This window comes from Neopelma chrysocephalum, unplaced genomic scaffold (genome assembly GCF_003984885.1).
Source record: "Neopelma chrysocephalum unplaced genomic scaffold, ASM398488v2 Primary Assembly neopelma1_74, whole genome shotgun sequence".
NCBI lineage: Eukaryota > Metazoa > Chordata > Aves > Passeriformes > Pipridae > Neopelma > Neopelma chrysocephalum.
Window position 1 is genome coordinate 356,242 of NW_020897735.1, and position 21,121 is coordinate 377,362.

The window sequence follows — 21,121 nt, forward strand, 5'->3', positions numbered from 1 at the left end:
GGGCTGTCATGGGTCACACAGGGACCCTAAAGGGGCTCTCACAGGTCACACAAGGACTCCAAAGGCTGCCACTGCCCACCAAGGCAAATGGGGATCCAAATCTACTTGCACACAGCCCTAGCACACAGCCCCAGCTCATACCAAAACAACCTCCTCGGCTGAGGACATGCTGCAGGCTGGGTCTGTGCTCTTTATCAGGAGAATATTTGTAATATGGAGTCTTCTCCCCTTTGGTGCAAGTCCCAGAGGTGGGAGGAAGGGGACTGAGTGTGGGACTGCACAGCCAGGGCTCAGAGCTCAGGTGCTGCAATGACCTGAGCTGCCCTTCCAAGTTCCTCCCCCTTCATTTCCCTCCCTGCTTCAGCAACAGCTCCCTGTAACAAAGTCTTTTTCTCCCAAATTTATGGCACAGCATAGCTGGAAAATGCCCAGTAGTCTGGAAAAGAGGTGTGGCCTTTGTGCTAGGGCTGTGCAAACCTGGTGGGCTGCACAGGCTCACAGGACTCAGCTCCAGGTGTTGGTGGACTCAGCTGTAATTCAGTTTATCCAGCTGACTGCTCTGCTTGCTCTACCAAAGGGCTTCTGCCAAAACCTGCTGCTTTTCTTACACTTGAATCTGCACAGAGTGCAGATTAGGTTGGTCTAAATCAAAATCCAAAGGGGGACAAACTCCTCTTGCAGGGCCCACACAGCACTCCCAGCTCGAGGGGGGGCCCTGCTCCTGGAGGAAAATATGTGTCTCCAGCCCTCCCAAAATTCCTGATTGCAGGAATGAGGCACCCAGGGCTCTGAAACTCTGCCTACATACAGGAACTCCAGGGAGCTCTGAGCTGCTGGGATTGGGTTGGGATGACCCAACCACCCCTCCTTTGAGAAGAGAATGGATGAAAACATCCTACAGACCAAGGCTGAGCTATCTTCTGCCTACGTGATTCCTCCTGCCTTGTGAACTGTTTGAATTCAACCCTTGTGTCCTTCCTCAGCAATCAGAGTGTAAAACATGTGGTGGCTGAAAGGAATAATTGCTACTGCAGCTCAACACGACCCAGATAGGAACTGGTGCCTTGCCCAGAGCACTGCTGGAATCCCGAGCCATACCTTTCACATTGAGGAGCTGGAGCTGGGCAAGGTCTCCTATAGATTGTGGGAGGCTTTTTAAAAGATTCCTTTCAAGGTTTAGGACCTAAGGTATTAACAGAAAAGACATTCAAGATATTCTTCAGACAAGTCTCAGCTCTTCTACACACACCTGGGACTACTCTCAGCCCTAGGACAACTTGAAATTGGTTTTAGACAACACTTTATGGGTTAAAAAAATGCTTTGTTCACAAACCCTGGATACAGGGTTTGTCAGGCTACCAAAGGCAGTGAGACCCTTCACCACCACCATCTGGTGCTGAATCCAGGTGCAGGAACTGGGAGTGTCCAGGGCAGCACTCCCCAACTCCAGCTCCCACAGGGGAGCAGGGACTGAACTTCAAGCTGCCCCCCAAGCACAGGGACCCTCACTGTGCACTGAGACACACTGCTCTGAGTCCTCAACACAACCACACCAGGGAGAATGGCAAAACCTGCATATTTTGGGAAATCAGTGAGACTGGAAGCTCCAGCTCTGCTTGCTCAGAGCATCTGCTTGGCAGTGTGAGCCACCTGGGCTGACAGGCCTTGCACCAAGCTGGGACTCCAGAACCCACTGCTCTTCTCCTGCCTTTCTCCTGCTCTTTCCTGTCCTTCTCCTGCTCTTTTCCTGCTCTTCTCCTGCTCTTTTCCTGCTACTCTCCTGCTCTTTTCCTGCTCTCCCTCCAACAAGCCAGTTCAACAGCAACAGTCAAGTTTCTGTGATAGATCCAGCAATGATGAGATAGATCTGACAACACGGCACCATCATTTAAGTTGTTGTTAATTATAAACCAAAGAGCAGCAACCCCATATCCCTGCTGTCCCAAAACATGCCCTGAGCCACACTTGGGATGCAGCTGCCAATCTTTTACCTGAAGAGCTGTGAGCTGACCAATGTCAGCAGGAAGCGACGTCAGCTGGTTGTCATGAAGGTCCAGAACCTGGAAGGGGAGATGATTTCAGCAAACAAGGCTGGGAACAGAAGTCGTGGTGCCAGAATGAAAGCTCCTGCATTATCTAGCAATGAAAATTACTTTGCTTCCAGTGGGGCTTTGAAAAGCAGCTCGAGTTTTCCAGGAGACATGGGCACTTAATTCCTGGGGGTCTTCTGGAAACTCAAGGGAGGGCAGTGACACTGAGGGGGCTGTTCCACAAAACTGGATGAGCCAACTGGATAAATGACCCCGGGGAACCAGCCTGCCAGAAGGAATTTCTGCAGGATCAATGAGCTGAACTGCTCCAACACCAGCACAGGGAGAGGGCAGGACCAGGCCTGCAGTCCTCCCTCCCTCCATGGGGAGAGGAGCTGCTGGAATGACTCTGCCTCCTGGGGAATCACAGAGGGTGGTGGAGCTGAGAGCCCTCAGCACCTGTCTGACAGGTACTGTGACACAGCCCTGTCACACCCCATCACCCATCCCAGCTTCCTTCACATCCCAGTGATCCATCAGGGCAGGAGAGAGATGGATCTACCCCACAACACACTCAGCTCTGCCTGAGAGGCTGCTGAGGGGGGGAACTGTGGGATTTGGAATAGGATAAATGAGTCCTGGGAACACAAACCACTCAGTGACTGCTGTCTCTCTACCTGGAAAGGGCAGGTTTCACACCTTGGGACTGATCCTTGGCCAAACCCTCCATCCAGAAGGGATTTATTTGGGCCGGTGTGTTTTAAAGCACTGGAATGCACGGAAAACAGGCTGCAGATTAAGTGTTAAGGATCACAGTTACCTTCACAGTGATGAGACTCAGGAGGCTGCAGGACTTTGGAACTAAAGATGTCAGATTATTTGTGTGAATAATCAGCACCTGGGGGGGAAAAAACCCCACGGGCACATAAGCACAAGGGACACTGCTGTCCAGAACAAGCACATTTGCTGAGATGTAACTGTGGAGGCTGGGTGAGAGCTCAATATCTTATTCAGTATCATAGACAATAATCAAATAGGAAATGATTTGTCAGAAAAGTTCAAACATTTTATATGAGATCTAAACCAGAGCCTTGTTCCTTGTATGAGAAATACCATCAGACAGGCTAAGACAGGAACAACCACCACCTCTCCTGCCAGGAGCCAGCTCTGGACAACACAGACAGGATTATCCTGACCCAAACTGCTCTCTGTGTGGTATCACACAGTTGGACAAATTCATTACAAGCAAACTTCTTGTGCAGCAACATAAAACAATCACACGCAGTCATTTCCAACACTACAGCAATACCCAATCATAATAACAGAATTATTTAGTAATTTCTGATTGCAACATTACCTTTTTTTGCAAGACTTTACAAGTGGCAAAGGCCCCATAAGGAACCTAAAAACAATTAAAAAACACCAGGTCAGACTTTTCTCTTAAGCACTTCTGCAGTGCCCACCTGTAAAGTGTGAATAACTTTAGTGAAAGCACAAGTGATACTTAAAATTACTGGGCCCTGACTTTGGCCCAGGATGCCAGTACTTCCCAGATAACTTCCATTTAAGCTTCCAATGGCTCTCCATGACACAGCAGTGTCACAGAACAGGCTGAGGCTTGGGCAGGAGTTCCAGCCTTGCGTGCTTTAATATTTGATGACTCAAGAGTTCAGATAAACGTTCAGTTAGTCATCACATAAATACATTCTGTGGTTCTGCAACCTCAAAACCACTCTTGGGCTGAAAGAGGAAGGTGAGCACAGGGCAGGACTGAGTGTCCCTGGTGTGCCAGGCTCTGCAGGAGAGGGGCAGGGACAAAAGGGAGGTGCCAGCCCAGCCCCTGCCAGGCACAGCTGAGCAGCACCAGCCAAACTCCTGCCCACGGTTCATTTTAAGACAAAACTGATGTTTCACTTCATTTATTGAAACAGCAAAGGATAGAATGAAACAGCAAAGCAGGGGTTTATGGTACCAATCCAAAAGGAGCTGCTGGGGATCCCAGAGCAGCTGCAGCCACGAGTGGAGCTGGTGGGTGGATCCTCTGGCCCTGCTACACCCAGAGAGGCTGCCAGACTGTCCCATAGCCTGCAAACCTGCACACAAGGTGCTGTTGGCTTCTGAGCTTGGGACAAAACACCCTGGAGTCTCAGCAAAGCCATTTCCCATTGCAGAGCAGACAACTCTCCTCTCCAGCAGGAGAGCTCTCCCCACAAAGAGCAGCATGACACCCATTAAGTTGCTTGGCAAAGCTCTCCCCTTCCAAAAGGCTGCCAACGTTTTAGAAACATGAGATAATGAATAAAAATTGGAAGTGAAATAGAAATGGGCTTCTGGCCTGGCTGCCAGCAGGGAAAGCTGTGTGTGCTGTGAGTGCCTGGCACTCAGTCACTGCCCACCCACACACAGCAGACAGACTGTTCCCCATTGCCACAAAAGAAGCCAAGCTGGAAGTGAGATTTCCATCCTTAGCCAGCTGGGATTTTCACTGATACAGAAAAATAACCATGGGTGGCAGACTGTGCAGCTCTAAGATTAGAAAAAGTCAGCCTCTGGCAAACAAATTCCCTCAGGACCAGCAAAATTAGGCCATGAGGTCCCAAACTGGGGTCCTACCAAGGTACTGGGGGAGGGTATGAGGCCACTCTGCCCTTCTCACCCTGTCAAATGCAAAAGGATTCCCAGGACAGAAATGGTGTTGAAGCATCAGACAGGACAGGCAAACTCCCACCAAAAATGGGGAAGAAGCCCCCAGCTGAAAGCCAGAGGTGAGGAGACAGAGGAAGAGGTGGCCCAGTAACAGCTGCTGTCTGGAGGCTCACAGACATGGCACCACATCTGACAGAAGGATCAGAGCTGTGACTTAATGCTGGAAGCTGCAGAGAACATACCTCTGAGAGTTCACATCTGGATATGTCAAGGGTGTCATCAGCACCAGCTTCTTTTGCCTGGAGAGGGAAGGCACACATCCAGAGAATTAGACCATCCAGGAATACATGACCTCTTGCTGCATCCTGCAATTCTCATTGCCCAGAGAGGTTGTGGATTCCCATCCCTGGAAGTGTCCAAGGCCAGGTTAGATGAGGCTTGGAGCAACCTGGGCTAGTGGAAAGTGTCCCTGCCCATGGCAGGGGGTGGAACTGGATGATCTTTAAAGTTCCTGCCAACCCTTCTGTGATTCTATGACTCTGTTCCAAAGTGGTTTTCCATGTTCAACCACATCCAATGCAGCTGCTAATGGTGATAAACCTGGACAGACTCACTGTGAGCATCTCTGCAACTGTTTTCTTAAATAAAAGGTACTGCACAAGGCAATAAAACCTACTTGTGTTTGTGCCTCTGATAAGTCTTCAGAACTGGACATCCTGACCCTGAACTAAGCACATGCAACACAGAACTAATCCCAGGACAGGCAGGGTAAGCCACCCCTCCCCAGAAACCCTCCAGCTGAATTAATTCAGTAAACTTGTGTCATTATTTGTACATAACCATGTTTTCTTTTCCAAGACACCTCACAGCCAGCCAACACGAATTTTCTAAATTCTAAAATGCTTTGGGATAGAGCACAGCACTGAATCATGGAATTGTTAAGGTTGAAAAAGCCCTCCAAGATCACCAAGTCCAACCATTCCCCAGCACTGCCAAGGCCACCACTAACCCAGGTCCCCAAGTGCCACATCCACATGGCTTTTAAATCCCTCCAGGGATGGAGACTCCAGCACTGCCCTGGGCATGAAGAAATTTTCCCTGATGTCCAACCTGACACAACTTGAGGCCATTTCCTCTCCTCCTGTCCCTTGTTCCCTGGGAGCAGAACCCCCCCCTGCTCCCTCCTCCTGTCAGGGAGTTGCAGAGAGTGAGAAGGTCCCCCCTGAGCCTCCTTTTCTCCAGGCTGAGCCCCCCCTGCTCCCTCAGCTGCTCCTGCTGCTCCAGGAGACCCCACTGGTCCACAGCTCCCAGGGCAGAGAAGGTGAAATAACCCAAAAGCAGATTTTCTGTCAGAAACCAGCTGCAAACCCAGGGCTGCTGCTGGACTGTTCTGCTGCCCTCACTGGCACAACAGGACCTGATGAGAATCCACCCAGAGGATCCTGGGGAAATCCTAGTCCTGGAAAACAAGCAGCAAATCTAACAAATTAATCCTCTGAGTGACAGAAGATATGAAACAGTAATGAAAGCAAAAGAGGGGCACAAGGAAAGGCTGGATGATGGGAAAGGGGATGTCACAGGTTCCCTGGAAAGAAAAGCAAACTGGGATATCTGTGAGGACAAAGGGGTATGGAGGAGTGCTGGGGGTCCCATCTGTGGGCTGGCAGGAGGTGGCGGGGGGGAAGATGTCCCATGGAAATGGGAGGGCAAAGGGAGACAGGAAGGCAGGAATTCCCTGAGGTACATTAGGAAGAGGACCTTGGTGAGAAGGAAAACTGTGTGGGTGAGATCAGGAACACAATTCCTGGTAACACAGGGGACATGCCAAGCCCCCTGGCACCCAGGCCCAGCCACAGGGCACAGAAGTGACTCTGGCACTGCTCACCAGGCACAGTTGGTACTCAAGGCGCTTCCGGGCGTCGTCGCTGGGTTTCTTCCTGCGGGAGAAGAGCGGCATCCTCGGCTCCGGCTGTGGCTCTGCCCCGGGACAGGATCAGGGCAGAGACAGGCTCAGCACTCCTGCAGTCTGTGTGTGCTGGGGAGCCTGGGCTGCACAGCTGGGCTCTGACAAGGGGGGAAAACGAGAGAAAAGAAAAGAATCAGTGTCTCGGGAATCGTCCCTGTTTTAGCCCTTCTCCGGCTGGATCCAACAGGCTCCTCCACAGGGAAGTGTTCACACGAGCCACCAAAGCACTGCTGCTGATTGTCTGGGTCATCCCTGGGCAATATCCACTGAGTCAAGCTGGAACAGGTACAGAGAAAGGCTACTGAGGGATCAGGGAAATGCAGGGGCCACTCCAGATGTAACTGTAGCAAAAAAAAACCCTATTTGAACTCAGAATCAATTCTAGCACAATAATAAGGAACTATAAAATTTTCTAGCATAAAGTTAGGCTAAAAATGTGAAAAACCTGAGAGCAACAGAGCTGCCTTCCCCTTCCAGAGCAGCTGAGAATAAACAAGACCCTGATGCAGTTCAAAATACAGGGACTTGCTGAGTGCTGGGTCCAGCAGAGCCTCCCCTGACACGTCACAGCCCATCCCAGCCACTTCCCAGGACATCAGGGGAGCAGAATTGGGATGCCCAAGCTGGACTTTGCTTCTCAGCTTTAGGAACTGCCTCAAGTTAACAAAAGCTTGGCTCATTTGCTTTCTAGGCAGCAGCAGAATCACCCAGGAACACTCTCCCAATTTTAGTCACACAGAGAGATGAAAAGGTTCTGCCTTTAACACCCAAGAGCTTAAAGTCAAATTTTTAATAGGTTTATAAAGCCAAATCCATTTCCAATAGTCTGACAACTGCCTGCAGAGCTGAAAGAACCCAACTTCAGCAAAATTCTGACTACAAACCAGAGCTGACCACAGCTGCCCCCCCGGGCACTGCAGAGCTTCTCCCAGGATGGATGTGTCCAGGGCAGATTCCTCCATCCTCAAGCCAGAATCCAGGGCTGGGAGCAAAGGCTCCAGCTGGTTCAAGGGTAAAGGGAGGAGAAGCTGAAGCTGAGAGAGGAGAGTGGGTCCAGGAAGGGCCCTGGTGGAACTGGGAGTGCAGGTGGGTGAAGGGGAACAGAGCCCAGGCAGCTCTGGGACAGGACTGACCCAGCACGGGAGAAAAAAGGAATTGTTGGCAGATTTTGAGGGAAGGGCTGGACAAGGAATAGGGAGACCAGCTGGGAATGAGATGGCACCAGCTGGGATGCTGGGAAAAGAGGTGAGGAATAAAATCAAAGATAAAAAGGGGTTTATCTGAGGCTGCACCAGAGCAGGGGGAGAAAAATGGGCAATGCAGAAAGAGCCTGAGCTGGGGCTGCAGGAGAACAGGGGACCTGACACAGCTGGGATGGACCTGGTGTGGAGACAAGGCTGGGATGAGAGAAGAGCAGAAGGGCAACAGTGAGGTTGGAGACCTGCAGGGTGTGGGTGAGAAGCCTTGGATTGCTGGAGGAGCCCAAGGAGCCCTGCCCAGCTCTGCCTGGCAAAGGGGGGAGTCCAGGCAGGGCTCCAGCTGCCCAAAGCCCTCACTGAGACACACACTGGGAACTCTGCACTCAAGTTTCACTTTGCAATGACTTTTTTAAACACTGTTAATAATCATATAAATCATCTAATCATATAAAAGAGTCGCTCCTTCCTCAGTTCAGCACTAACTGGCACAGTGAGCTCCTGTTGCACATAAAAAGCTGGTTCTGTGCCAGCTCTGTGCCTGCAAACTGGTCCCAAACTCCACTGCAAAGCAGGTACCCACAGCATCCAGCCAGGAATGCTCCTTGTGCAGGGAGAGCTCTGCCAAAAACTGCCCAGAGCTTTATGGAGATAAATCCTTTGTGTAAAGGTAAAACATCCCTTCAGTCCATTCATCCAGGTTTCACTCCAGAGAGAAGGAGGCAAAGCCATCCTGAGTCACTGTCCTGCTGTCACAGCTCTCACTGGAACAAGCCAAGAGCCACAGCACAAAGTGGCTACAAACAAACTCGGTCTGTGTGCTGGAATCACACTCCAGCAGTTCCACGGCTCTTCCCCTGCCATCTCAGTTCCTGCCTTTTGAACCACTTCAGGCTGTTGAAATGCTCCTCAGACTCAGCTCCTCTCAGGAGGGGAGGGAAGAGCCAAAATTCAGAGGGTTGAGCAGGAGGGGAAGTTGATTGTCAGGAGCTACAGGACAGCAATGAAGGGCCACAGGTCAGACACCACAGACAGAAACAACAGGAGGTTTAAAGATGAAAAGCAGAAGGATAAAGTGCCTTCAGCAAGAAATCCCTGACTTTACTAAACGTGTTCAAGTCTTCACTGAGGATTTCTGCATCCCCTTGTCCCACCTCACCTTTCTGTGTTCCAGACAGACATTATTAGTCATGGGGATAGTGGGAAATCATCAGTTTCTACCCAAGAAAACAGATAAAGGCATGAAGACACTGAACAGGAAAAGAATCCTATCAGGGGTCAAAAGATGAAGGATCAGAGACTGTTAAATTGACTGAGCAGCTTTTAAATGTCAAAACCTGCCACAAAATATTTAAAGATGAAAAGCAGAAGGACAAGGTGCCTGCAGCAAGATATTCCTGACCTTGCTGAATATGTTCACCTCTTTGCTGAGCATTTCTGCATCCCTTTGTCCCACCTCACCTTCCTCTGTTCCAGACAGACATTGTCAGTCATGGGGATAGTGGCAAATCACGAGTTTTCACCTTCATAAAGACACGAAGGCTGAAGGGCAGACACTGAACAGGAAAAGAATCCTATCAGGGGTCAAAAGATGAAGCATCAGAGACTTGTGAAATGGATTGAGCAGCTTTTAAATGTCAAAACCTGCCTTAAAAAACACAAGTCAAACCTGCAGAGAGCAAAGCTGTGCCAGCAGTGACAGTGCCTGTGTGTGCTCAGCTGCCCAGCACCAATCCTGAGTGAGAGCAGCACCCACTCAACAGCACGAACAAGGAGGACTTTTGGCACATGATGTAGTTTTTATTTATTAAGCTCCTGAAAGAACTGTCTGTAAGTGCCTGGGACAGGCAGGCAGCACCCAGGGACACCAAATCCTGCATCCCCATAGGAGCCAGGACTGGTCTGTGCAGCCACACACAATCACAGGGTGAGCAAGGGCTCAGGAATGTCCACTGGGTGTTCCCCAATCTCTGCAGCTGTTTGGGCGATGGCAACAAGGGAAAACCAAACCCCTAATTTTACAAACAACTGTCATCAAAACAAAGCAGCAAAATGGCTCTGTAAGAACAAACCCCAATTTTTAAAACATTCTGGACACCATAAACGCAGCACAGCACTGCAGCAGACAAGATGGGGGTGTGGAAGGAAGAGATGCTTTATTTAGTCTGGAAAACACAGTCAGGAGCAGAGCAGTGAGGCAGGGCCTGGATCTGGGAGGCTCCTGCAGGTGCTGCCTGGCCATGGGGACAGAGCTGTCACCAGACACCTCCAGGCTGGCCTGGCTCCCTGACAGGGAGGTTATCAAGCATCCAGCAGTGACAGGAGCCAGCCCTGCAGAGCCTGGAACAGGCAAAGGGGGGTAACTGCAGCTTTTAACTCCCTGTCCTGCAGCACAGGAGTGTTTGTTCTTTGTGCTGGGGCTGCCACCACACCTGTGCCACCCCTGCCACGGCCTGACCCTGCCAGGGGCCTCCCTGAAACGAATCTCTCGTCTTCACCAGTCCTTCCTTTCCCACATTATTACTATTCTTCTTCTCCTCTTTAGGAGTCCCCGCAGGGTTCCCCTCCCAGGCTCACAGCGCTTCCAGGGGCTACCCGTGGTCCTCCTCGTCTTCTTCACCCTTTTATCAGACACAACGGCGCCGTTCTGTGCCCGAGGGCCCAGAACCTCGGAAAGACGAAGGGCTGAGTGGGCCCTGCCGGGATTTGGGTTCGTGGCCCTCGGGCAGCGGCCCGACACCTGGGGAGAGGTGCGACAGTGAGCGAGGGCAAACACCGCGCGGCTCCGGGCACGACCCGGAGGAGCTCCCGAGGAGCGCCACCGAGCTGCGGTGCCCGTGCTTGCCCCCCCGGGAGCCCGGGGCCAGCCCGGGGCCGCCCTGGGGATCCCGTCCCGGGGACCCCGCCCGGGTCTCCCCCCTTCAGTCCCACTCACCGCTCGCCGCCGCCATCTTGAGACACCGCCGGGTCACATGATCACCCGCCCGCGGGCACCGAGACGCGCGGCCTGAGCGCCTCGCCCAGACCACAGAGCTCGGCCTCCGGCTCTCGCGCGCCCCCAGCAGGCCGGAGGACCGCCCCGCCCTGTCACAAGATCCCGGAATTATTTGGGGTTGGAAAAGGTCTCCAAGATCATCGAGTCCAACCTGTGCCCGATCCCCACCTTGTCACCCGGCCCAGAGCACTGAGTGCCAGGTCCAGTCGTTCCTTGGACACCTGCAGGGGTGGAGACTCCACCACCTCCCTGGGCAGCCCCTTGCAAGGCCTGACCACCCTTTCCATGAGGAAATTCCTCCTGACCTTCCCCTGGCAGAGCTTCAGGCCATTTTCTCTCATCCTGTCCCTTGTTCCCTGGGAGCAGAGCCCGACACACCTCCCCGGCTCCCCCCTCCTGTCAGGGGGTTGCAGAGCCAGAAGGTCCCCCCTGAGCCTCCTTTTCTCCAGGCTGAGCCCCCCCAGCTCCCTCAGCTGCTCCTGCTGCTCCAACCCCTTCCCCAGCTCCGTTCCCTTCCCTGGACACGCTCCAGCCCCTCAAGGTCTTTCCAGAACTGAGTGGCCTAAAATTGGGCACAGGACTCGAGGTGCCCCAGCAGTGCCAGCACAGCGGACTACCAAAACTTTTTACTATTTATACATTTTAGCAAACAAAGGAATTAGTGTTCATTAGCTACAAGTTACATAGTTCTTTAATTAATGAGTATTCTCTCTTCTGTTGGTTAATTATTCTCTCACTTCTCGTGCTGATTAGTCCCCTGCTCAAGGTTTCTCTTCTTTAGGATCAGGGGGTTTCTTCGATGGCTGGTCGGGATCTGTCCCTGTTGGATCTGATTTCAGTGCAGTTGCTCAGTTGGCTTTATTAGTTTCTTCCTTATCTTGGGAGTTCTACCACGAGTCCTTGTGGCCTGTAAATCCTGCATTCTTTTTGCCTGCTATCAGTGGTACATCCTTCTCCCCGAGCTTTCACCTCCCCCTGGCTCTGAGATCGCTGAAGCATGTCCAGCCCTAAACCTCAACAGAGCAATTCTACTAGCAAATAACTTGCTTTTCTAACACCTGGACATCACTTAGAGCTTGTTGAGCTGCTGTTTCAGAAATTAAAATCTCCCTTCTGGTTGATTAGGATTGAAAACTACAAAGATCAAACATCAAAGAACAGCCTTTCTTAAGACAGTTTTTATATATTCCACATTTTGCAATGATGAGGGGTCCAGAACTGCCCCCAGGATTGGAGGGGGGCCCCACCAGTGCCCAGCACAGGGGGACAGTCCCTGCCCTGGCCCTGCTGCTGGACCATGGCTGGTACAGGACAGGGACCATTGGCCTTTTTGCCCACCTGGGCACACCTGGGTTCAGGAGCTGTCAACCAGCACCCCCAGGGCCTTTCCCAGTGAGCAGATTTCCAGCCACTCTTCCCCAGGACTGGAGCCTTGTGTGGGATTGTTGTGACCCAAGTGCAGGACCTGGCACTTGGCCTTATTGACCCTCATACAATTAGTCTTGGCCCATCCATCTACCTATACATCATCTATCAATCCATTTATCTACCTATATATCATCTATCTATCCATCTATCTAACCTACCTATCTCTATATATCTTTATCCATATGTCTATATATATATCTACCCATATCTCTCTCTATTTCTATCTAAACCTCTATCTCTCTATCTCTCAGTATATTTATATCTATCTCTATGTTTCTGTCTCTATATTTATATATCTGTATATCTCTATCTAAATCTCTATATATCTCTATATATCCATATCTATCCATATCTATTTATATTTATCTATTTCTTTCTCTATATTTATACATCTCTATATCTCTGTATATATATCTCTATAGATCCATATCTATTTCTAGCTCTATTTCTGTCTCTATATTTATATCTTTCTATACCTCTACCCATATCTCCCTATATCTCTATTTATATCTATTTCTGTCTCTCTCTATATATATATTTCTAACTATCCAGAGCCGTACAAACTCCAGCTCTCGCGAGATCTCGGCAGTTATACACGCGCTCCGAACCTCTCGCGAGATCTTAGCGGGTATATATTCGGCTCGCGCACCTCACGCCTTCTTTCATCGCCCCACCAGGCCCGGCTTTATACATCGCCCTCCATCCGCCTCCATCCCTTCCCACCCGGCGCCGCGATGCCGCCCAAGTTCGACCCCAACGAGATCAAAGTCGGTACGAGCCGGGCGGGGGGGTTCGGGAGGCGGCCGGGGCGGTGGCGGGGCCCGCGGGCGCGGCTGACGCGGCGCTGTCCCCGCAGTGTATCTGCGCTGCACCGGAGGGGAAGTCGGAGCCACCTCCGCGCTCGCCCCCAAGATCGGACCCCTGGGGCTGGTACGTACCAGGGACGGGGGATCGAGGGGTGGGAAACGTGTTCGGAGGGCGGGGGGACGGTGGGAAGCGTGTCCAGGGGGGATAAACGTGTCCCCGGGGGGAGGGAAGCGTATCCGGGAGTGGGCGGTGGGAAGCGTGTTGCTGGAGGGATAAACTTGTCCTGGCGGGTGTTGGGGGGAGAGGGGAGAAAAGTGGCCATGGGGAGAGTGGGAAATGTGTCCCCGGGGATGGAGGGGGCTGGGCAGTGTATCCAGAGGGGAAATAAGTGTTCCTGGGGGATGAGGGGCTGGGAAGCGTGTCCAGAGGGGAAATCAGCGTGGTCTTGGAAAGGGCCGTGGGATGAGGCTCTAGGAAACGTGTCCAGGGGGGAAATAAGTGTATTCCTGGGAGGGGAAGGTGGGAAGCATGTCCCGAGCAGTGCTGGGGGCGGTCCAGGAGAAAAGAGGGTGTTCAGCGACCTCACAGCAGAGCCGAGGAGCCGGGACATGTCTGGGACATGTCTGGGACGGCCCTGGGGCTCTCTGGTTTAAGCCGAGCTTTGTGTGACGGCCCCGTGTTGCCCCTCAGTCCCCCAAGAAGGTGGGCGATGACATCGCCAAGGCCACGGGCGACTGGAAGGGGCTGCGGATCACGGTGAAGCTCACGATCCAGAACAGGCAAGCGCAGGTACCTCACGCCAGCGGAGGGGCCGCGTGTGCTGCGGGTGTGGAGCCCCCCCCGGGCCCCCCCTGCTCCAGCCACCGGCCCAGATCCCGGCAGGGTCCACTCAGCCCTTCATCCTTCCGAGGTGGATAAAATGAGTGCCACACAGGGGTGTGTGGGGGTCTTCTGGGAAGACCTTATAACATGGGTGGGGGGTGTGTGGAGCCAGGCTGGAGGATCCTCTCCATGGGAAGAGACCCTCATGTGCCAAAGTTCAATTTTTATCCTGCTGTTATTTTCATGCTGCTGTTGCTTCCTGCACAGATAAATTGTTCCTTCAACAGAACCGGCAAAAAAACTTATTTCGAGCAACATAAAAATAAATAAACCTCATGGAATGGAAAATAAATAATTGGGATATGTGGGAGGTAAAATGGAAATAACTAACCCAGTAGCCACCTGCCACCGTGCCTGTCCTGATCTCCGTGGCTGGTACATTCCAGTGGTGAGCTGAGAGGAAGCCCCAGGCAGGAAGCAGTTCTCCCCTGGATGTGGGGAGGCCTGTGCCGAAAACCTGGGAACAGGTGCCTGCATCCCAGAAAATCTGGTGTGTGAGGGAACTAATCCAACCCACGCTGCTCTGGCAGTTAGTTTTGCTGAGCTAAATGACTGCTTGATTGATTATTTTCATTAGTGTTGAAATTCTGTGTAGAATGGGGGGGGAATTAATCTCTTTCCATTTAGATAGAGGTTGTTCCTTCTGCCTCTGCTCTGATTATCAAAGCTCTGAAGGAGCCCCCTCGTGACAGGAAGAAGCAGAAGAACAGTAAGTGCTCCCCTGGCTTTGGTTCTGAATGTTTTGGGGGTAAAAGGGAGGAACACCAGTACCTTCCTTTGGGATTAGTCAGTGCAAACTGGCAAACAGGTGCCACAGGGCTGTATCCTGAGCAGGCAGGATTCTGCTTTTCAGAAGATCACAGAATCTTGGAATCCCAGACTGGTCTGGGTTGGGAGGGACCTTAAAGCCCATCCAGTTCCACCCCCTGCCATGGGCAGGGACACCTTCCACTAGCCCAGGTTGCTCCAAGCCCCGTCCAACCTGGCCTTGGACACATCCAGGGGCAGCCACAGCTTCTATGGGCAAAACCAGGGTAAGACAGGTACCTGTACCTGTCCTGTGTGTGTCCTGTGGAGCCTGGTACAACCAGAAAGGAGCTGGCAGAAAATGCCACGTTAGGAAAGAGTTGTTGTGGGTAACTTCGCATCACAGTCTGGGAGCAGGAGCGCTGATGGCAGCCCCACTGGAGCTGGGAGCTCCCAGCTTTCCATGGGGTCAGGGCACTGGGAGTGGTGCTGCTGAGGCTGCAGGGGTTGCTGGCAGTGCCTGTGCCCAGGTGTCCTCACTGCTGCTGTCCCCTCACAGTCAAGCACAGCGGGAGCGTCACCTTCGACGAGATCGTGAACATCGCGCGGCAGATGCGCCACCGCTCCCTGGCTCGGGAGCTCTCGGGTGAGTCCTGGGACTGGGAGACAGGGAGAGCTCCCTCTGCCTGCTCCAGGTGTTTGGAGTGCTCCCTCTGCCTGCTCCAGGTGTCTGGGCCGGGTTCTGCTCCAGTTCTGGGAGAGCCCACAGCCCTGTGTGCTGAGCACCACAGGGACAGCCTGTGCTGGCTGGGAGCCCCAGCCCCTGGGGAGGGGACAGGTACAGGTAGCACTTCCTGGTGCATTCCCTGGGAAACCAGGACATGAGAGCTGGATAAATGACTTGGTGTCTCCTGGTGAGCTCCAGCCTGCAAACCCCCAGAGGGAGGAACAGCTGAGGGGTGTGAGGAGTTCTCTGTGTTACAGAATCACAGACTGGTCTGGGTTGGAAGGGACCTTAAAGCTCATCTTATTCCACCCCCTGCCACAGGCAGGGACACCTTCCACTAGCCCAGGGTGTTTCAAGTAAGTTCCTCAGATGTTTCCCTGTGCTAAAGCACTGACAAGCTGCATGTTCCTGCTGCAGGGACCATCAAGGAGATCCTGGGCACTGCCCAGTCCGTGGGCTGCAGCATCGATGGCAGACACCCCCACGACATCATCGACGACATCAACAGCGGAGCCATCGAGTGCCCGGCTGTGAGTGCCCACCTCTCTTTGCTGCATCAGATTTAATTGCTAAATGACTCCACTAATGAGCTGTGTTTGCTTCTTCCAACAGAGCTAAGACTGCAGAAAAGGAAGCTGCCCCATGAAGGCTCCTTCAGTTTTTTGTAGCACTTTAAATACTTAATAAAAGACCCAGTTGTCTGCAAACAGTGGTGCTGGTTCAGTTTGTCCCTGTCTCATGCTGGGAGTGGCTGGAGCTGTGTTGGGAGGTTTAAGCTGGATCTCAGGAAAAGGTTCATCCCCCAGAGGGTGGTTGGCACTGACCAGGCTCCCCAGGGCAGTGGGCACAGCACCAAGGCTGCCAGAGCTCCAGGAGGGTTTGGACAACGCTCTGAGGGACAGGGTGGGATTGTTGGGGTGTCTGTGCAGGGCCAGGAGCTGGGCTTGGATGGTCCTTGGGGGTCCCTTCCAACTTGGGAGATTCCTTGAACCCTGTGCCTGGAGTAGCTTCATGTGCCTGTGGGGTGGAAAAGCTCTGACTGGTCCCTGTCAGAAAAGAATCCAAGGAATGGATGTGCAGTCAGCATTCCCAGGGAGCACTGGAGCTGGGAATGCAGCTCCATGTACCTGGCAATCCCTACCTTGCCCTCCAGGCTGGTACTGCCGAGAGGAGCCTCTGGCCCAGGTTCTGGTGGAGCAGGTTGGATTTTTTTGCTCAAATTTGCCCCTCCCTTGAAGCAGAGGAAGTTCTGGATTTTTTTCCTGGTGACCTGGATGAGAACAGACATTTTAGTTCTTGAGTTGAATTTATTTTATGGTTTATTGCATCATGAGAGCTGTGAGTCTGTGTGAGGGGAATCCTGTGTTGTAAAGGGCCCAGGCTGGTGTTTCTTGTTTCCCAGTTCCTTGACTGGTGATACTGGGGGGAGCAGTACAGCCCTGCAGCCCCCCTGCACTGTGCTCTCCTGTGTGTTCTCTGGAAGAAAAAGGAGCCATTTAAGTGTTTCCCAGACATTCTGTAAATAAGAAATGCCCCCTAAACCCTGGCTGAGCCTCAGAACTGGTGTTGAGCAGTGAATATTCTGGCTTTTTGTGCCAGCCCAGCCTGCTCTGAGGAGCTGCTGCTCATGGACAAGAGGAGTTTGTCCTATGAAGAACACTTTCCTGGAGGAAAGGCACCATCCCTACTGGAGGTAGAACAGCTGCCAAAAAGGTGTCTGTGCCCATTCTGGAGGGATTGGAGCAGGGATGGAAGTGTGGCTGTTGAGAAGCATAGTGAGGAACTATCAGAAGGTTTAGCCTCACTAAAAATGCACTGTTTTGGCAGAACTCTTAAGGAAATGTAAATGCTGTTTGGGGATCTGGTCCTAGGAGGAACCTCAGTTCACCTGGAGCACTCTGAGCTGTTAAACATCTGGGAATGTTCCTGTGGATTCCAAGCTTGGTGCTGAAAATTCTTGTTCTACCTGGGGTTTGACACTTGGCTCTCACAGCTGAGAGCTCTGGCTGTTACTGGGACAGCTGGAGAGGGGATAGGACCAAAGATCCTGGGAAAATGATGCTTTGTTCCCTCCAGAGGCTGGATTTTCCCTTGGAGCAGCACAGCACATGGATTCTTCCAGGCTGGGAAAAGCTCTGTTAGCGTTTAAGTGAAATTATCCTGAAATAAGTGCTTTAGCTGGCACTGGGATATTGTAGCAGCCCCATTACCAGCTGCTCATGATTGCAGTTTCCCTCAGCCCTAACAGGGAAAAAACCAGCAATGAATCCTAATTTAGGTCCATTTTTGCACTGCAAAAGGGGATGAAATTCTTCCCAAGAGGCTGAGTTGTGTGTGTCTTGGTCTCAGAAAAACGTTCTGCAGGGTCTTTTCCTCCCCTGCAAAGTGGTGACAGCACTTCATCAACATTTCCCTGCCAGTGTCTCTTCAGTTTTGCAAATAACTCGGTTATTCCTACAGGGAATTCACAACCCCAGAGGAAAATGTCCTGGCTGGAGCAGGACTTTAAAGGGGGGGGGTGTTGCAGGAGGAGGAAACAAAATAGTTCTGCCACCACTTGCAGGGGGTGCAGGAGAGAGGGTGGTACCTGCACTGTCTGGGCTGGTAAAATTTCTCTCCCAGGGTCTGGAATATTGCCCAGGATCTGCAGGAGGGTGCTGGGACAGCAGGAGGGGTGGCTGCAGGGGGGAATCGGCTGCTGTGTCAGACACACCAGGTGTGAGTGAGCTGGAGCCTCTGTGGAGAGGAAAACTCAAATCCTGACATGAATTCCAGGCCAGACCGGAGGGAGCAGATGGGCACCCCTGGAGCAGTGGCTGTTCCTGAAGGGTATCCACCTGATGGGGTGTTTGCTGCTGGACCAGGCACTGCAGTTCCTCAGCAGCTGCAGGTGGTGCAGAGCAGGGGGGAGCTGGTTTGGTGGAACTGAACTTTTGTGTTCCTGAACACGAGGCAGAACTTTCCTGTGCCGGTGACCAAACACTGGAGCAGGTGCTCAGAGAGGCTGTGGAGTCTCTGTCCCTGGAGATATTCCAAACCCACCTGGAGAGAATCCTGAGGGAACGCTCCAGGGGCTCCTGTTGAGCAGGGAGGTGGGACTGGGTGACCTCCAGTGCTCCCTGTACCCTGAACCATTCTGAGACTGCTCCAGGTTAACCCAGGAGCAAAGCTTGGGCTCCTGTCTCCCAGTCCTGCCCCGGGAATGTATCTCGTGCTGCTTGTGAAGCATCAAACGTAGGTTGTGTTGGCAGTGGGACCTTCAGAAATCATATTTGCTTGTGATTTAACACCAAACTGCTGCTCTCACAGGGCCCGTTTCCTGCCTGCTCTGCTGCTGTTAAAGCACCTACAAACGAAACAGGTAAAACATCACAAAGGTGGCTCCTGGGAAGTGGGAATTCTCCTCCCTGTCCTTGCAAGATCCAAAATGCAGGTTGGGGGCAAGGCCAGCCAAAAGGAGCTGTGAATCCCATCTGTTTCCCACCATGGTCCTGCTGTCTGGAATGTTCAGTAAAGCACCAGCACTGAGCTCCCAGGGGGTTGCCAGGATCTCTGGAGCAGGGCCAGGCTGGCAGCTCCCGGGGGTACCCAGCTGGAGTGGGGTGTGGGTGGAGGAGTTTGGGCTGCTTGGTGCCTTTATGATTCTGAGGAGATCCACTTGTGTCTTTTTCTCCTGCCCTGGTGACTTGAGGACCACAGAGCCTCAAGTCTGGTTGTAGTGAAAGGGAGAAAGGTGCGAGCAAAACAAAATCATTTTTATCAAACCCAACAGCTCTGGAAACACAAATTGTACAGGACATCCCAGTGTGTGCCTGCAGGGTGGGAGGGGAGCTGGACCCTCCTCATGCCTAAAACAGTGACCAAAGCCTGACCTGGGTGTTCCCAGACATGGGAATTCCTGCAGAACCCACAAGTTTAGGGATCTGTCTGTTCCTGGGGCAGCTCTGCCTGTGGGCCAGGCCTGTGCTGGCCTCTCATTCCCTGCCTGTCCCCAGCTCTGGGTGCAGCAGCACCAGGTTTTTTGCAGCCTCAGCTGATGGAGTGTGAAAGTTGGAGAGTTTGGGGTTTTTTCTGCACTTTCACCTGCTTTTCCCCCAGCTCTTTGTAGGGCCTTTTTCTGAGACAGCCATGGAACAAAACAGAAGCACAGCTGAAATCCCAGACACTTGCCAGCTTTCATGCCATGCTGAGGGAACGGCTGGAGCTGTGCCAGGGCAAGGTCAGGTTGGATCTCAGGAAAAGGTTCTTCCCCCAGAGGCTGGTTGGGCACTGACCAGGCTCCCCAGGGCAGTGGGCACGGCTGCCCAGGGAGGTGGTGGAGTCCCCACCCTGGAGGTGTCCAAGGAAGGACTGGACGTGGCACTCAGTGCTCTGGGCTGGGGGACCAGGTGGGGAGTGGAATTGATGGTCTCAGAGGTCTTTTCCAGCCTCAGTGATTCTGTGAGGGAAGAGCCCAGGTTTGTGCTCACTCTGTGGGGCAGCACTTGCAGAATTAGGTGCTCCCTAAATCTTGTGGGTCAGTGAGCAATGATGGGCTGCTCCAAACAGCTTCCTGTGCCTGATTTCCCTGGTTCATCATTGCAGCCTCAAGGGAAACCCCCCTCCCGTGGGGCTGCTGCATCACAGGGATGATTCAGAAAAGCAGGATTCATCCTTGGATTTAACATTTGACTCATGTAGATGCTTCCAGGGTTAAACCCCCCTCTCTGCCCTAGAGATTTGTAACTTTGTTTTGTTGTTGGTCACAAGTAGATCATGGGAATCATGGAATCCCAGCTTAGTTTGGGTTGGAAGGGACCCTAAAGCCCCTCTCATTCCACCCCGTGCCATGGGCAGGGACACCTTCCACTAGCCCAAGTTGCTCCAAGCCCCGTCCAAGCTGGCCTTGGACACTCCCAGGGCTGGGGCAGCAGTGACGATGTGACCCCAGTGCCCCGCACTCCCCCTGCCCGCCCCGCACCGCGGGGACACCGCCCGCGGCGGGAGCGGCGTGTGCGGGATCGCCCCGGGACTGCGGCTCGGCCCTTCCGCCGCCTTTGGACACCGCTCTGAGGGACAGGGTGGGATTGTTGGGGTGTCTGAGCAGGGCCAGGAGCTGGGCTGGATGGTCCTTGTGGGTCCTTCCACGATTCCATGATCCCGCACCAAGCTCCGACCCCGGCCGGGACGCGGCTGCCGCGCAAGCACCGGGGGCGTGTCCGTGTCCCCGCACCGGTGTCGGGCCGCCCGGGCGGCCGCGGCTCCACGCGGCGGGGAGCGGCCGCACCACGTGTGCCGGGCAGCGAGCCTGGGCTTCCCCGACCCCGCGGGAGCCTCCGGTCCTGGATTTCCCGGTCTGCCCCGGGCCGGGTCCCGGCGGGGGTTCCCGGGGAGGGTTCTCGGGAGGGGTTCCCGGTCCGTCTCCCTCCCCGCGGACGTGCGCGGCCCCTTTAAGCGCGGCCCCGCCCCCTCTGCCGGCGGCACGCGGCTTCCCGCGAACGTGACGTCACCGCCCGCGCCTCCCGCTCCCGCGCCCGCGCGCGGCCCCTCCGCCGCCCCACGTGACTCTCCCCGCGGCGCGCCGCGCGCCCATTGGCCGCCGCGGGGGTGACGCGCGGCGGCGCGGGGCTGCCATTGGTCGGAGCGCGGCGGGTAGGCGGTGGCGCGGTCTCCTATTGGTGGGTGGCGGCGGGCGGGCGGAGCGGCGGCGGCCCCGCC

The 21,121-nt window shown here is 53.5% G+C and overlaps 2 protein-coding genes and 1 non-coding gene across 3 annotated transcripts in view; 2 read left to right on the forward strand and 1 right to left on the reverse strand.

The window, feature by feature from the left end:
• Positions 1 to 10,864, reverse strand: part of LRSAM1 (leucine rich repeat and sterile alpha motif containing 1) — a 29,029-nt gene extending 18,165 nt beyond the window's left edge. The window contains exons 1-8 of the mRNA XM_027687750.1: positions 10,774 to 10,864; positions 6,562 to 6,740; positions 4,919 to 4,975; positions 3,388 to 3,432; positions 2,851 to 2,928; positions 1,992 to 2,060; positions 1,069 to 1,183; positions 253 to 324 (exon numbers count right to left, since the gene is read on the reverse strand). Of these exons, the coding sequence (XP_027543551.1) occupies positions 253 to 324; positions 1,069 to 1,183; positions 1,992 to 2,060; positions 2,851 to 2,928; positions 3,388 to 3,432; positions 4,919 to 4,975; positions 6,562 to 6,633 (508 nt within the window). The 5' untranslated portion in view covers positions 6,634 to 6,740; positions 10,774 to 10,864. The remainder of the gene's footprint in view (positions 1 to 252; positions 325 to 1,068; positions 1,184 to 1,991; positions 2,061 to 2,850; positions 2,929 to 3,387; positions 3,433 to 4,918; positions 4,976 to 6,561; positions 6,741 to 10,773) is intronic.
• A 2,031-nt stretch (positions 10,865 to 12,895) lies between these two features.
• Positions 12,896 to 16,131, forward strand: RPL12 (ribosomal protein L12). Its single transcript, XM_027687793.1, has 7 exons — positions 12,896 to 13,032; positions 13,118 to 13,191; positions 13,759 to 13,857; positions 14,578 to 14,659; positions 15,257 to 15,343; positions 15,842 to 15,954; positions 16,037 to 16,131. Exons 1-7 carry the CDS (start codon positions 12,996 to 12,998, stop codon positions 16,040 to 16,042), a joined length of 498 nt encoding a protein of 165 aa, XP_027543594.1. The 5' UTR covers positions 12,896 to 12,995; the 3' UTR covers positions 16,043 to 16,131.
• Positions 14,292 to 14,419, forward strand: LOC113969842. The gene has a single exon (XR_003534944.1). It is a non-coding gene; the product is annotated as a small nucleolar RNA SNORA65 (small nucleolar RNA).
• Positions 16,132 to 21,121: the final 4,990 nt, after the last annotated feature.